Below are 17,001 nucleotides of genomic sequence, written 5' to 3' on the forward strand. Positions count from 1 at the left end.
TGGTTTCAGAGCTGGGAGCGGGGCCTTAAGTTGCTAAGTGGGAGGCGGGGCCGCAGTTGGCTTTTGGGGGGGAGGGGGCGGGGCGGAGTGGGAGTCGGTTAAAGTTCGAGCGCAAAGAGCCGCCGGCTTCGTTCATCCAGCGGTCCGTTGAGCGAGGAGCTGCTGCTTGTTGCTGCCATGGCCGCCTTAGTGAAGAAGATCATCAGCACCGCGAAGGCTCCGGCTGCCATGGGCCCTTACAGGTAAGGGCAGCGTCCCTCCTCTGTACGTGGACTGCAGTTCACCTGCGGGACTCGCTGCCACAAGATGGGCAGATGCCAGCGGCTTTAGAAAAGGAAGCGGGAGGCGGGGTCACTATGGCTAAATATTCCAGGAGCAGAGAGAGGCATCATATATCTCTGAATACAGTGGTTACTTGCTGGGGGGGGGGGTGTTGCTAGGCTCTGCAAGCGTGTGAAAAATTCAGGAAGTAAGGCAAAGAGCTTCAAATCGCCCCAAATCTGGAAAGGGCTGCTGTATGTTTGGAAGAAAGCACTTCTTCACCCAGCTTGTGGTAAAACTATGGAACTCCTTCCTGCAGAGACGCAGTGATGCCCACCAACTTGGATGAGATGGATTAATGGATAAGGCTTGCCAATGGCTACTGGCCATGATGGCTATGCTCTGCCTTAATGGCCGAGGGCAGGGTACCAGTTGCTAGAAGGGTCCTGCTTGGATGGTGAATCAGAGGGGCCTTTGGTGGTGGAACACTTGCATTGTATGCAGAAGGACCCAGGCTCAATCTCTGCTGCAGATATCAGGTGATGGGAATGACCTGTAGCCTGAAACCCAGAGAGCCACTGTCACTTGGAGCAGTCAGACAAATAGTCTGTCTTGGTATTTGGCAATTTCCAGTGTTCTTAACTGCATTGTTAACTTGCTGTGCCCCAAAATGTGAGGGGAGATGTACTTGTTGTTGTTGTTGTTAACAACATAATATCTGCATGTTTACAGCCAGATCAATTGCTTGTGTAAAGGAGTAATACTTTAAAAAAACCTCAGTTCAGCCAAAAAAGGAATTGGCTGAAAGTATTATATTCACATATGTGAATACCCCAGATGGGTGGGGTATAAATAATAAATTATTATTATTATTCACTGAGTTCAATGCTTCAGTTGTAGTCCTGGGTAGAGCGCCGTCTTTAACTAAAAATATTACTTCCTTTTACCAACCTGTAAAAATGCATGATGATAGCTTTTTCTGGCCTCTGGAAAATTTCCCTCAGGGTGACACCTCAGTTTGGCATTCTTTTCTTTTTTTTAACCACCTCCCTGTTGAGGGATGAAGGAGCTACTAATCCTTTCAATTTTTAATAAGGATGTGAAGAACTTTAATACATTTCAAATTTATTCATAAGGCAACCAGAGACAGGTTGTCATCAAAACCTGAATATATGTAAAGTTTATTGAACTCCTCAAATGGAAAATGCTGTCCTACGCTAAGCTGTCGTAGTAATCTGTCCATTGAGTAAGAGCTGGTTTGCCATTACTGCACTTTTTAATCATTAACGAAGAAGCTAGCTAGACTAAAAGTTTAATTAGTGTAAAATGAAAAAGGCCAAGGAGTCTCTCTTCAAGGCCAAGTCTGGAGTAAGCTGATATACCTGAAGAAGGCATGTTAATAATCTTTAATGAGACTTCAATATTGCAAAAGATATTTTCTTCCCCAATAATAAGAGCTGCGGTCAGCTTTGGTTTCTTAGTTTGTAGTTTCTGTTCTTCACACACTTCAGCATCCTCAAGTAAAGCTATTCTCTTGCATCAAGCAAGACACCAGTTGTAGAATGTGTGATGTTCATAATGTACATACTCTGAGGTGGTCCTGTTCCTAGGTTGTGGTGTTGTTTAGTCGTTTAGTCGTGTCTGACTCTTTGTGACCCCATGGACCAGAGCACGCCAGGCACAACCATTAAAGGAGGTGTGCAACGAGATTTTGGAAGGGAAAAGGGCGCCTGAATCGTGGAAAGAAGCATACATCACATTGATACCCAAGTCAGAAGCTGAAAAGACACAACTAAAGAACTACCGTCCCATCTCCCTTTTGAATGTGGATTACAAAATTTTTGCAGATATTTTAGCTAATAGATTAAAAAAAGTACTAGCTGAAGTAATACACAAGGACCAGGCAGGCTTTCTTCCAGGCAGACACTTATCTGATAATACAAGGAATATAATTGACATTTTGGAGTTGTTGCAAACGAACATTAATACGAAAGCTGTGTTAGTTTTTATTGATGCGGAGAAAGCCTTTGATAATATCTCTTGGAGCTTTATGAAGAAAAACCTTAAGGGGATGGGAGTGGGACAGGGGTTCGAAAATGGTATAGGAGCAATCTATTCAGAACAAAAAGCAAAATTGATTGTAAATAATGTGGTGACTGAAGATTTTATGATAGAAAAAGGAACACGTCAGGGTTGCCCTATCTCTCCATTACTATTTATTTCGGTCCTGGAGGTGCTGCTGAACATGATCAGAAGGGATCGGTTTATTAAAGGAATACAGGTCGGAGCCAAACAATACAAATTGAAAGCTTTTGCAGATGACTTGGTTTTGACTGTACAGGAGCCGGAATCTAGTATGAAAAGAGCTTTGGAACTGATTAAAGAATTTGGTCATGTGGCAGGATTTAGATTAAATAAGCTAAAGACTAAAGTATTAGAGAAGAATTTAACACCAATTGAAAAGGACAGGTTTCAGAATGAAACAGGTTTAACTGTGGTTAAAAAAGTGAAATACCTAGGGATTAATATGACTGCGAAAAATTTGAACTTATTTAAAGATAATTATGAGAAATGTTGGTCAGAGGTAAAAAAAGATTTAGAAATTTGGTCCAATCTGAAGCTTTCCTTGTTGGGTCGAATTGCAGCTGTAAAGATGAATGTTTTGCCAAAAATGTTATTTTTGTTTCAATCTTTGCAAATTTTGGACAAGATGGACTGTTTCAAGAAGTGGCAGAGAGACATCTCTAGATTTGTCTGGCAGGGCAAGAAACCAAGAATAAAGTTTAAAATTTTAACTGATGTAAAAGAAAGAGGTGGATTTGCCCTGCCAGACCTTAAATTGTATTATGAATCAGCAGCATTTTGCTGGTTAAGAGACTGGCTGCTTCTTGAGAACACGGATATTTTGGACTTAGAAGGTTTCAACAATGTTTTTGGATGGCATGCATACTTGTGGTACGACAAGGTTAAAGCACATAAGGCATTTAAAAACCATATTGTCAGGAAAGCTTTGCTTAATGTCTGGACAAGATATAAAGATTTGTTGGAAAGTAAAACCCCGAGGTGGTTGTCACCTATGGAAGCTAAGTCTCAGAAAATGCTCAATATGGAGGCCAAATGGCCAAAATATTGGGAGATTTTGGAGCAAGGTGACAGATTGAAACTGCAGAGTTTTGAGAAATTAAAAGACAAAGTGCGAGATTGGCTTCATTATTATCAAATAAGAGAGGCCTACAATTCGGACAAAAAAATTGGCTTCCAGGTGGAGAAATCAAAATTAGAAACAGAATTGCTAGAATCAAAAACTAAGACTCTATCAAAGATGTATAACTTGCTGTTAAAATGGAATACACAGGATGAAACGGTCAAATCAGCGATGATTAAATGGGCGCAGGGCATAGGTCATAACATTATGTTTGCTGACTGGGAGCAGTTGTGGACCACCGGTATGAAGTTTACGGCATGCATTGCCTTAAAAGAGAATATTATGAAAATGATTTACAGGTGGTACATGACCCCAGTCAAGCTTGCAAAAATTTATCACCTGTCCGACAACAAGTGCTGGAAATGTAAAGAAGCTGAGGGAACATTCTTTCACCTTTGGTGGACATGCCCAAGGGTTAAGGCTTACTGGGAAACGATATATAATGAACTGAAGAAGGTATTTAAATTTACCTTTCCTAAGAAACCAGAGGCCTTCCTTTTGGGCATAGTTGGCCAACGGGTGCCAAAGAAAGATAGAACATTTTTTATGTACGCAACAGCAGCAGCAAGAATACTTCTTGCCAAGTATTGGAAGACACAAGATCTACCCACCGTGGAAGAATGGCAGATGCAAGTGATCGACTACATGGAGATGGCCGAAATGACTGGCAGAATCCGTGACCAGGGAGAAGAACTGATGGAACAGGACTGGAAAAAGTTTAAGGACTATTTACAAAAACATTGTAAAATATTCGAGTGTTAACATGATGTGGGAAGTGAAGGTAATAGGGTTTGTGGGATTTGGTTAAATGTGAATGAAAAGAAGAATGTCAAAAAGGAGAAGGGGTTATGAACAGAATAATATTATGTCACAGTATATAAGATGAGGACTGGGTTAAAATAATGAAAAATTGGGACATAATAATTAGAAGAATATAAAGTTAAGTATGGTTTAAATAAGGGTTTGAATTTGCTGAATTCGATTGGAATAAAGAGGAACACAAAAAAGGGGGATGTGAGGAGGTCAAGACAGAGGGGTATGGAATTCTGTTAATACAAAAAAGTGGATTTTTCTTTTTCTTTTTCTTCTGTTTTTCTGTTTTTTGTTTCTTTGCTATATATTTTTGTTTTTCTGGTGTTTTTGTTTTTTATATGAGCTTTATTCATGATAATACTTTATTTGAAACAATGAAATTTTTGTTTTGTAAAACCTCAATAAATATTTAATTAAAAAAAAAAAACAGAGCACGCCAGGCACTCCTGCCTTCCACTGCCTCCCACAGTTTGGTCAAACTCATGCTGGTTGCTTCGAGAACACTGTCCAACCATCTCGTCCTCTGTCGTCCCCTTCTCCTTTCGCCCTCCATCTTTCCCAACATCAGGGTCTTTTCCAGGGAGTCTTCTCTTCTCATGAGGTGGCCAAAGTACTGGAGCCTCAGCTTCAGGATCTGTCCTTCCAGTGAGCACTCAGGGCTGATTTCCTTCAGAATGGATAGATTTGATCTTCTTGCAGTCCATGGGACTCTCAAGAATCTCCTCCAACACCATAATTCAAAAGCATCAATTCTTCGGCGATCAGCCTTCTTTATGGTCCAGCTCTCACTTCCATACATCACTACTGGGAAAACCATAGCTTTAACTATATGGACCTTTGTTGGCAAGGTGATGTCTCTGCTTTTTAAGATGTTCCTAGGTTGTAGTCTGCCATTAATAATAGGTTTAGGTCCATATCTGAATCCAGACCCAGATGAAGGCCTCCTTCCCCTGTAACACACAGTGGCAATGAGTTTGCATCCAATCTTAAAAATGGAAAGTGTAATGCTGGTGGTTAACAAAAGAGGTTTAAAGACTCTCTCAAGGCAAATCTTTTAAAATGTTGTATAAACTCTGACAACTGGGGAACACTGGCTTGCGAGCGCTCTAATTGGAGAACAGCCTTTACCAAAGGGTCATGGGCTTTGAAGACGCTCAAACTCAGGACGCAAGGGAGAAACGTGCTAAGAAGGCGGCACTTTTGGCAAACCCTCATCATGATCAACTCCCACCTGGAAACCTATGTCCCCACTGTGGAAGGACGTGTGGATCCAGAACTGGCCTCCACAGTCACTTACGGACTCACCGTTAAAACCGTGTTCATGGAAGACAATCTTACTCGGCTACGAGTGATCGCCAAAGAAGGAGGTTGCTAGTGGGTGGGGGGTGCATGTCATGGTCTGGTTGTGGCCTGGATATGGTCAGTGAGTATGGAATGCTGACCTACTGGGGGAAAGCTGTTTGGTGGGAGGGGTGTGGAGAGAAATTGAATGCTCCTTGAAAAACACTGTAGAACCCTGAATAGCAGCACTCTACATTTAATGGCTGGTTTCATCTACATATGCTGAACAATGCTGAGCAGCGGTAATGGGTAGAAAGTAGAAGAATAAGGCACAAGGAGGGGGTGACTTCTAAAGTTCTTAGGAAAAAAAGCTCAACCCCATGTGCTCATCAACGGAAGGGATTTTTATCCTTTTGTGTCATGCACTTGGCTTTGTTTACCAACTTGTAACCATTAGTCTAATTTTTAATGTTCTGCCCCGAACAGCAGAAAGGTTGGTCCCAGGCTAAGCTTGCATCATTTTAGCTTGTTTGAAGGTGTTCCCATTTATAATTGAGTGTTGCAATCTGCTGTTCCAAATTAGTTGGCTAGCGCACCATGTATTTAGGAGAGGCCAATGTTCACTGAGTTGCATGTTAAGGGAACGTGGAGGGCGGTGTCCTTGAGCATTAAATTTGTGCTGAAACAATGCAGTTAAGTGCTTTTTAAAATTTCTTGGGTGTCCATCGTATACTGAAACTTGCAGATAATGTGGTGGTGGTTCATGGATTTCTGTCACTCTGACTGAAAAAGTGTGGTGATATGGTTCTCTCAGCCTGAGTGTTCTTAGAATTGGTGTAGGAATTGGAGTGACCAGCAGAGCATTAGATTAGAATATTTGCAACTGCACTGGTTTCACCAAATAAGAAACTTTTAAGCCTTAGAAGGGGAAAAGAAAACTTGAAATCACATTTATAATCTGTGGCAGATTGCTGCTTTCTGCTTGGTTGTTTGCCAGGTAGCAGTGGTTATTGGCACCAACTGAACAGGCATGTAACTGCCATAAAGCTGTGTGACCCAGCATACTATAGCAAAACCTACCTTGATGAATCTGTTTATATCTTGTCCAGCATACAATATCTGTACCAATAACAACAGCATTTCATAAAACACAATTGGTCTCGTAAAATACCAATAAAGACAGTATGCAATGCAACCTTGAGTAAACTGCAACAATGCTAATGTCCAAAGCCCTGAGTGAACAGCCTTTGTGTTTGAATCTGGCGGCTGACTGTCTGCAGTGTAAGTGCCTGCTGAATCTTTATGATTATTAATTAAATATCTTTGTTACTTAGCATTAGTTTCTTTGGCTTCCATCCAATACTGTAAGTCTCACTGAATTCAATGGGACTTACTTCTGAGTAAGGTGTGCCTAAGATTGCATCATGAGTTGATTTGGAAAGAGAGCTTTATGGCTGCTTAGTTGTAACCTGCAAGTTTCTAGTACTTCATTGGGGTCAAAACTACACGTTATGTGCAGTTGTCTGTAACTGTAGCCTGATTTTTTAGATTAAATGGGAAGCATTCACAGGGCGCTGTAATCTTGAGCAGAGCATTGGGGGAAGATCCATCTTTCCTCAAACCATTCTCCCACTTAAAATCCCCCCCCCTGCTTTTTCTCCCTTTGGATCAGGATTCTTAGCAGCTGGACAAAGTTATATTACATGAGAATTTAGCATACTGTAGCTAACTTCAGGACAGAACGAAGAGCAAGATCTTTCTACCACCCAGAAGACTGAGATGTACTGATGCTTATATGTTGAGGATGAAGTCAAGCTAGACTTGTTGAAGACCTTTCTGTTCATTCAGACATTTTCCATAACTCATGTAGACTGGTCCTCCACGGTATTCAATTAAATCAAAATGTTTTAACTTTGAGGTCAGGCTTTGTTTTTTTGTTGAATTCATATTGCTTTGGGTTTAATGGCTCTCTTTTATTTTGTATTTTTTGGGGGTTTTTTTTTACTTGTTCATTATAATCCACCCAGAGAAATTTATGCTGTGGAGCTGCATGCAAATGAAATAAATAAATAAATCAAGCAAGCAAGCAAGCAAGCTCATGTCTAAGTTATGAATGGGAAATCTTTGGGAAACCAAAATAAAATACTTTAAGATAGCAAAAAAGTAAATCTCTTTCTTTTTCTTGTTTTCTCTCTTCTCTACTGCTGAACCTTAGCCAAGCAGTGTTGGTAGACAGGACCATGTATATCGCAGGGCAACTAGGCCTGGATCCCTCAAATGGACAATTTGTACCTGGAGGAACAAAGGAACAAGCCAAACAGGTGAAACACAGTTATTATTCTGACAATGAGTTTGATGTCATTATTCATGTAGCATAAATTAAATCTTAAGGGCATGTCTGCAAAGCTCAAAACAGAAGATCAGATGTACTGTTTCAACGTGTCCAGTCCTGGGGGGCTGGGCCCCACTTAACCACATAGCTGCCAGGGACCATTGAAGATTTTGGTGCCCTGCACCGAGGGATAGTGGATGAAAGAGTGCCTATGCTTTTCAGGACCCTTTTGGGTTACAGTGCTGAGTAGGAGCACACATTCTGGGCCCCTATTTTGGGAATGGGGAAGGCCATAGCTCAGTGGTAGAGCATCTGTAAAACATCCTAGGAACAACCCCCAGCATCTCTCTGCAGGGCTGGGAGAGACCCCTGTCTGAAATCCCAGAGAACCACTGCCAGTCAGTGTAGACAGATGGTCTGACATCGGCCCTGTGTGACAACCAGCTGCCAAAAACATTTCTATGTGATTTGCATTAATTTTTTTAAACAGTTGCATTTTATTTATATTGGTGGTTTTGCTATTTTATTATTCTATATATTTAACTTGCGTGCTGCCTGGAGGCTGATTGCAACAGGTAGTGTGTATATATATATATATATATATATATATATATATATATATATATTTATTTATTTATTTGTATAAATAAATACCGTATTTTTCGCTCTATAACACGCACCTGACCATAACACGCACGTAGTTTTTAGAGGAGGAAAACAAGAAAAAAATATTCTAAACGAAACAGTGGATGTATGATTTTTGTGGTTCATGCTGTGGCCACAGACATGTGATCTGACGGTGAGTTTGGGGTAGCCCAATGCAAAAATCCTGAGGATCCATGTGGATCCATGCTTTGTAACCACATTTTTGCGCCATTGCGGCCCCATGAAACAGTGGGGGTGTGTGTTTTTTGGTGCAGGCTGTAGCCATGGATATGCTATGTGATCTGATGGTGAATTTGGGGTGACCTAGTGCAAAAATCCTGAGGATCCATGTGGATCCGTGCTTTGTAACCACGTTTTAAGTGGGGAGGGAAGGAAAAGAACTCAAGGGACAAGGAGCACGCGTGGGGGGTGTGGAGAAGGATGCTGCTAATAATGCAGGAGAGGCTCCTCTCTGGCTTTGCTCCTTTAGAACAAGCAGTCTCTGCGTCTCTCCCTCCTCCCCGGCAAGGAAACCATGATAGTAACCACTCTGAGACAAATCAAGAAAAATTGCGACCAACACTCTCCCCCAACAAGCGCAGTGAGGTCAAAGCACACACACACACGCAGAGAGAGAACTGGCCCTAAAGTCACAGGGGTGCTGGGGGAGTGAACGGGAAGCAAGAAAAGGAGAAGGAGCCCTCACACACACAGAGACACACAGAGTGTCGATACTAAAGTCGCAGGGGCGCAGGGAGAGCGCAGGGGCGCAGGGAGAGTGAACGGGAAGCAAGAGAAGGAGAAGGAGCCCTCACACACACAGAGAGACACACAGAGTGTCAATTCTAAAGTCGGAGGGAGAGCGCAGGGGCGCAGGGAGAGTGAACGGGAAGCAAGAGAAGGAGAAGGAGCCCTCACACACACACAGACACACAGAGTGTCAATTCTAAAGTCGCAGGGGCGCAGGGAGAGCGCAGGGGCGCAGGGAGAGTGAACGGGAAGCAAGAGAAGGAGAAGGAGCCCTCTCACACACACAGACACACAGAGTGTCAATTCTAAAGTCGGAGGGAGAGCGCAGGGGCGCAGGGAGAGTGAACGGGAAGCAAGAGAAGGAGAAGGAGAAGGAGCCCTCACACACAGAGAGACACACAGAGTGTCAATTCTAAAGTCGCAGGGGCGCAGGGAGAGCGCAGGGGCGCAGGGAGAGTGAACGGGAAGCAAGAGAAGGAGAAGGAGAAGGAGCCCTCACACACAGAGAGACACACAGAGTGTCAATTCTAAAGTCGGAGGGAGAGCGCAGGGGCGCAGGGAGAGTGAACGGGAAGCAAGAGAAGGAGAAGGAGCCCTCACACACACAGACACACAGAGTGTCAATTCTAAAGTCGCAGGGGCGCAGGGAGAGTGAACGGGAAGCAAGAGAAGGAGAAGGAGCCCTCTCACACACACACAGACACACAGAGTGTCAATTCTAAAGTCGCAGGGGCGCAGGGAGAGTGAACGGGAAGCAAGAGAAGGAGAAGGAGCCCTCTCTCACACACAGACACACAGAGTGTCAATCCTAAAGTCGGAGGGAGAGCGCAGGGGCGCAGGGAGAGTGAAGGGGAAGCAGGAGGAGGAGAACGATAGCTCAAGCACACACACACACAGCCCCTACAGTGGCTAATCCAAAATCGGACAGCAAAAAACTGCAGGCAGGGACAGAGAGCACGGGGTTGTTTTAAAGCAGCCAACCCCGCTCTGCTTCTCTCCCTCCTCCCGGCTAGGCTGGCTGAAAAGCTTTGCTGCTACTTAGCAGCTCAGTGGGGAGGAGAGAGGAACATAGAGGACGGGGTTGTTTTAAAGCAGCCAACCCCGCTCTGCTTCTCTCCCTCCTCCCCGGCTCCGCTAGCTGACAGGAGCCGCTTACTGTTTCAAAGCGAGCCACGGACTGCTCACAACTGCAGCAGATTCCCCCGCCATCTGTAGGCATTCGCTCCATAACACGCACAGACATTTCCCCCTACTTTCTAGGAGGAAAAATCTGCGTGTTATGGAGCGAAATTTACGGTAACTGACTAAAATCCCAAGGTTCTTGTGCACATAGTTGCCACTGTAGAGAAAGCTAGTTTTCCTTACGTTTCATTGAAATTCATGGAACGTAGGCTGGTTGTGACTTGACTTGTAAGCACAACTCTTTCTAGATGAGGGCCTTGGTGATTTAACGTTTTGCTGAAGTTTGTCATTATAAATTGCTGGTTCCCACCCTGTGTTTCATGACGTTTTAAAATGGTGCACATGTTGTAACCGGCTGTGACTCCTAGGGGTGAGGTGTGCAAATCCAAATAAATGACTCAAACCCATTTTGTGTGTTTAGGCCCTTCACAATATTGGAGAAATTCTGAAAGATGCTGGCTGTGACTATGACAATGGTGAGTAGAAGCTATGCTAAATGAGTTACTTCTGAATTATCTTACCTGGAATCAGACAGGAAAAGGAAGTGTCTCTACCTTGTGAGAGACAATGACAGAGGTGGGGCTGCTGTGAATATCTGTAGGGTTGGAATCAAGAACATTCCCTCTTCTCATATTTACATGACATCCCATGTCCCTTTACAAAAAAAAAAATCTGGTTGATACAAACATCTTACTAAGCCCCCATTTTGGTGGGTTTTAGGATTTTGAAAGTTCTTACTATGTCACCTTTATTCTTCATGTGAAATTCTGAATTAACAGGTACCAGCAATCTGAACTACCTCCTGGTTACTATTTAACAAAGTATAAAAGGAGAATTCCCGGGTTCCAAGATCCAAGTTTGGGGCAAGTACTCTTTGGTGAAAAAAACCCAGCAGAATTTTAAAATCACAAAATATGCAGCAACAAAGCATAGAAATATAGGCTGGAAACATAGACCTTTAAAATCTGCCCTTCCAAAGTTTCCTTCTTCCCCACTTCCAAACTCTCCAACGGTCAGATTCATGAGCTTTTCAGAAAAAGTTGCACAGGCAGTAAAACTTGGCTTAGGTACAAAGTGGTGAATGTTCCTAAATTATTGATATAGGAACTCAAGAATGGCTGATACGAGCCATGCGGTTGAGCTGGAGCAACCAGCTCAAACCATAACACATGCTGAAAAATTGTTATTATAGTTTTTTAAAGCTTGATAATTGGGAATGGAGTTTAAAATACCATTTTCTCATGTATAGTGGTGAAGACTACTGTGCTGATGGCTGACATGAAGGACTTTGATGATGTGAATGAAATCTACAAGCAATGTAAATATCGCTACAGCTCTAACGCTTGTGTACCGCCAGCTGTACAAGCAACAATGTTTTGCCCTGTACAAAACATGAAGCAATGTGGTCTCCACCAAGATGGCTTCAGCTGACAAGAGCGACACAGAATGGAATGAGAAAATCCAGATTGGGGGGTGGTGGAAAGAGAATTGTTTTTAATGCTCATGCTCTTGTGAGCCCTTTTGTTAAAACAGTCTGTGAGCTGCTTTTTTTGTAATTGGTTATACCCAGTGCTAGGCCCATGGACATAACTTAGTTCCATTAGTTTCTATGTGTCTACTTTGAGTAGGACTTAGTTGGATTCCAGCCAGGCACTATCACTAGAGGACAGCAAAGAGCGGACCTGGTGAGGAATTATGGCCTAGTGAAAATGTTTATGGGCCTGGAGGGCTGAATTTGACCCCTGGCCTTGACATACCATGACATACAAACAAAGTCTCTCTCAAGGACAGCTGGATTATACAACTTGTATAAATTATGCAAAATATTTTTATTTTGCTTTAGTTAAGTCAAATGAAGAGCTTTATTGGATTTCAGTGCTCTGCTCCTTGATTACTGAAAATTCCTCTTTCTTGTAAGGCATCACTTGGCATTTCCCACATATCTGTAAGCTTTTTCTTGCCTTAAGGCTTAAAAACTTAATACTGATTCTACTTCCTGTGGTTGCATAGTACAAGAATACAGATAGCCTGCTGTATCATTGGTGAATCTATTTACCTAACTCAGCAAGCTGCTGCAAATGTAAGCAAAACTCCGTATTTCATGTTGTCAATATAATCATGGCAATGTCTTTTCTATTCTACTCAGTCTTCAAGTGCAACTTTCCAGCCCGAGCCGCTTACCAAGTTGCTGCTCTGCCAAAAGTAAGTGCTGTTCTATTTCTACAAAACAGCTTCTATACGATTTCTTGCAGATAAAACTGCTAAAATTATTTAGACACAAGGACTTTAAAAACTTAACTTACCAGTAATTTTGAGAATTTACAGAAAGGAGCAGGATATGACTGAGAAACAAGCCCCATTGAGTTGAGTGGGTTTACTCCCAAGTAAGGGCATATAGGATTTCAGTTTAAGTGTCTTTTGGCACCTTAAAGACCAATAGACTTATTGCGACATTAGCTTTCATAGACTAGAGCTCATGTTTAGAAGACATGAAGTGTAATCCTAAATGGATTGTTTAGAGCCAAACAAGCATGAAACTTAAGAGACTGTGTGTGACAATTCCATGTAAAGCTTAACGTATTCAAGATATGCTTTGTGACCATTTATAATAGCACTATCAGGTGTCGTTGTGAATGGGGGCAGTGCTTGTATACATTTAAGCTTTGCATAGAATTCTCATAGACAACAGCACCTCTCACATTTTTACAGCTTTTACGTGGCATGTAGGGCTGCAAATTTTATACATGCCCCCTCCAGCAAGTGGAAGTGCTTTCTATTACACAGAAGCCACAATTGGCATATAGACCCTTGGAGTCTTAAGGAGGATTAAATTGGAATGGACACAAAGCTGTGGGGTGCAGAAGACGCCTGCACTGATTTTATAATGCAGTTGTTTGACATCGGCCCAGGACCCACATACCTACGGGACCGTCTCTTCTGGTATGCCCTGCGGAGAACCTTAAGGTCCACAAATGACAACACTTTGGAGGTCCCAAGTAGCAAGGTGGTTAGATTGGTCTCAACTAGGGCCAGGGCCTTTTCAGTACTGGCCCCGACTTGGTGGAACACTCTGTCGTAAGAGACTAGGGCCCTGCGCGACTTGAAATCTTTCCACAGGGCCTGCAAGACAGGGCTGTTCCGTCTGGCCTTTGGTTTGGACTCGGTCTGACCCTTGTTTCCCTCCCCTTATGGTTTTGATCTATGGGCTGCTTTTAAAATGAGGTTGCATTTTAAATTGCATTTTAACCTGTATTTTAAATTGGTGGGTTTTTTCTATTATGTTTTTATTGTAATTTTACTGGTATTAGCTGCCCTGAGCCCGGCTCTGGCTGGGGAGGGCGGGGTATAAATAAAATTTATTATCTTCCTTACAGGGTGCACGTGTGGAAATTGAAGCTATTGCCATCACTGGACCTCTGCAAGATGCCCCACCACGACTATAAACCTAGTTGTTCTTGGTATTTTCCTTCCACAGGATCAGGAATGATTTGTGTAGGGATTCAGTTCTGACACTGGCTTCATATAATGTAGTCAAATTCAGGACTGGGATCCTACATGAATTCTTCTGGCAAAGATCCTCCTCCCGCATCCCCTTTCTACTGTGCCATAAATGCTCTGAGCCCTTGCAGGATTTGGTACACATGAAGCTCATTAAAGATCTGAATACTTGGGTACATCTTGGCCCTTGAAGTAGTATTTTGAGGGAGACTGTGAAATAGTTTATGGAAAAAATTAATGTAGATTCATTCCGTAGTGATTAGAAGCCAAGATAGCATTCTTGCTATGCACTACATTAAGCAACCCTACCCATAAAAATGTTTGACGGAAAGACTATGATGGAATCTTTCGGAATACTGTATTGGAGGTGGATGTTAACTTTAGATTTAGCCACTTTGAAAAACATAGTCTTGGACTTCTGTCCTGACCCCATCTGACTTACTAAACAACCTAATGTTGATGCCAATTTTATACTGAGAGGATCTTTTGAGGTGTTTTGTATTTTTAAATAACATTACCTTCAAAAATAGCTAATTTTAATTAACTTTGTGGTTGTGGGGGTGTTACATAATAAACCAGTTGCATAAAGTATCAGATTTAGACTTGTTTCTTCGTTCATAAATAAAAGTGTTTGGGTGTTTAAATTGGACCTTCTATTCCTAAAAATACCACACAGAAATAGGCAGCAGTGAAGGCCAAGTAGGTACCGCTGCATCGCAATTCGGTCATTCACAGTGACACTTCCAAGCCGAATTATATATTTATAGCCTTAAGAATTACGGTACCTCTGTAGGAACCAGTTACACAAACCAAGCATGGAATACAGGTGTGAGAAGAATTTAAGGAGCTTTTTTGAGCACTCCATATTACCTGCACTTAGTATGGGACATGTGCTCTTAATTTGTACATGTGCTGAGGCAAATGCATTAAAAATGGCAATAAACTATTTTCTTCCTGTAATTATTTAACTCTGAAGACTAAATGGGCAGATAGTCCCTTCCATCACAAACATGCAATCCAGCTTTGACGACTACTTCACCAGACTGAACCCATTTGGAGAGAGGAAAATAATGTATGTACCGGTGGCAACAGAAGAGAGTCTTGGTGCTGCCATTATGAAAGTTGTAGGCAAAATATTTTAGTATGTATGTGCCTAGATGTGTGAGTGGCCTGAATACCCCACACTAAAGCTTTTACATAGAAGTATTGCCTGAGTAATAGGGATGCGGGTGGTGCCGTGGGTTAAACCACAGAGCCTTGGACTCTCCGATCAGAAGGTTGGCTGTTCGAATCCCCGCAATGGGGTGAGCTCCCATTGCTCGGTCCCTGCTCCTGCCAACCTAGCAGTTCGAAAGCACGTCAAAGTGCAAGTAGATAAATAGGTACCGCTCCGGCGGGAAGGTAAACGCCGTTTCCGTGCGCTGCTCTGGTTCTCCAGAAGCGGCTTAGTCATGCTGGCCACATAACCCGGAAGCTGTACGCCGGCTCCCTCGGCCAATAAAGCGAGATGAGCGCCGCAACCCCAGAGTCGGCCACAACTGGACCTAATGGTCAGGGGTCCCCTTTACCTTTTTATTGCCTGAGTAGAAGGATATAATTATCTGTCACAGCACTACACTGTTCAGCATTTTCAAAAGCTAATGGTATGTTACAAAAATCTATCTAAAAAGCCCCTTAACAGGCCTCCCAGGACTGGGTGAGCTTGCTTTGCCTCTGAGGTGTGGGGTATAAATGACTCCTCTGTAGGAATCCTTGCCTTCTACCTCACCTGAGGCAAATAGGCAGCCCAATTAATGGATACCTTCAAACTCTTATATGCACCTATTCCTTCCTTCCAGGAGATATGATAAATACCCACCTAGATTAAAAGAGTAAAGCTTGTCAATTGCTATTCCGTGGTGCATAACAAGTACACAGAGCAGTCTACTTCCCAAACCAATAAAAGTGATACTGATTGCAAACTCCAGCAGAATTTCAGGAGCATCCTAGTATAGGAACAGCAGGACTTACCATGCTAATACCTCTCAAAAATAAGTTATCCATCAAGTCATGGACACTGATAGCATGTAAGTTACATGGTCCTTACAAAAGGAAATGTATTGCAAGTGGTTTTCATTTCCGAAGGTAAAGATGTGAAACACACAATACATAAGCCTATCGATATTAGAATAGAGAATTAGTTTTCATGCAGACATTCCATAAATGCTTTATTTCAGTGTTAAAATTACCATTTTATATACTACATGAGGCACAAATCCCAACCATTATCAAGTATACCCCGGCATAAAACAAAGGTTTCCTGGTTCAGACATAAGGTGGGTGAAAGATCAGCTCTGCTCAAGTTTACCCAACTTCTCAAAAATATGCAACCAATAGATTCACACTAAACGCCTGCAAAGTTCTTTTTATGTGAAATTATTTTCTCTCAGCTATAAGATTTGCACTTCAACGTTTCTCTTTGAAAAAGACTGAAGGGTTCACTTTTCATAATTACTATCAAATAACAGGTTTATAAAGGCAAATAGAATTCATATACACTTTGGGGGGAAATCTATAAAGTGTTCTAGAAGTACACATAATTGCACACTAGAGGCAGCAATTCATTTGGTTTATACTTTTACTTTAGCGTGTGTTTTCAGGAATTGATTAGAATTTTACAGATTTAAAATTTAACATTTTCATTTTAACAGAAGTGCTACCACCACAATACAGTAACAGTGTATGTTGCTGTTGTGCTTATCAGTAATTTCTTACTAGAGTGTACAGAATTGCTTGTTTTGTCAACAGGTGACAACAGTTATCCTGTGCTTTCAAAGTGCTTTCAAAGTGCCATAATTACATGCTAGCTCTCATCCCCTGAGTGCTGGATTGCAGTGACTACCTTCATTAGTTTAAAAAAAACAAGGCATGAATTGATGCATCTTTCCAGATTGAACCAAAGCAGCAATATTACGCTCCAATATCCATACTTGTTTTATGTAACAAAATTCACTTAAGAGTTGTACTGGTAGAGTTAAAAAAAACCTCATGGCTG

General features: G+C 42.2%; 1 protein-coding gene across 1 annotated transcript; it reads left to right on the top strand.

Moving 5' to 3' along the window:
* Positions 1-77: 77 nt before the first annotated feature.
* RIDA (reactive intermediate imine deaminase A homolog) lies at positions 78-14,558 on the top strand. Its single transcript, XM_053395577.1, has 6 exons — positions 78-242; positions 7,776-7,881; positions 10,891-10,945; positions 11,719-11,787; positions 12,616-12,671; positions 13,844-14,558. The coding sequence occupies exons 1-6, from the start codon at positions 178-180 to the stop codon at positions 13,910-13,912; spliced, it is 420 nt and encodes a 139-aa protein (XP_053251552.1). The 5' UTR covers positions 78-177; the 3' UTR covers positions 13,913-14,558.
* Positions 14,559-17,001: the final 2,443 nt, after the last annotated feature.

Source organism: Podarcis raffonei, chromosome 7 (genome assembly GCF_027172205.1).
Source record: "Podarcis raffonei isolate rPodRaf1 chromosome 7, rPodRaf1.pri, whole genome shotgun sequence".
Classification (NCBI taxonomy): domain Eukaryota; kingdom Metazoa; phylum Chordata; class Lepidosauria; order Squamata; family Lacertidae; genus Podarcis; species Podarcis raffonei.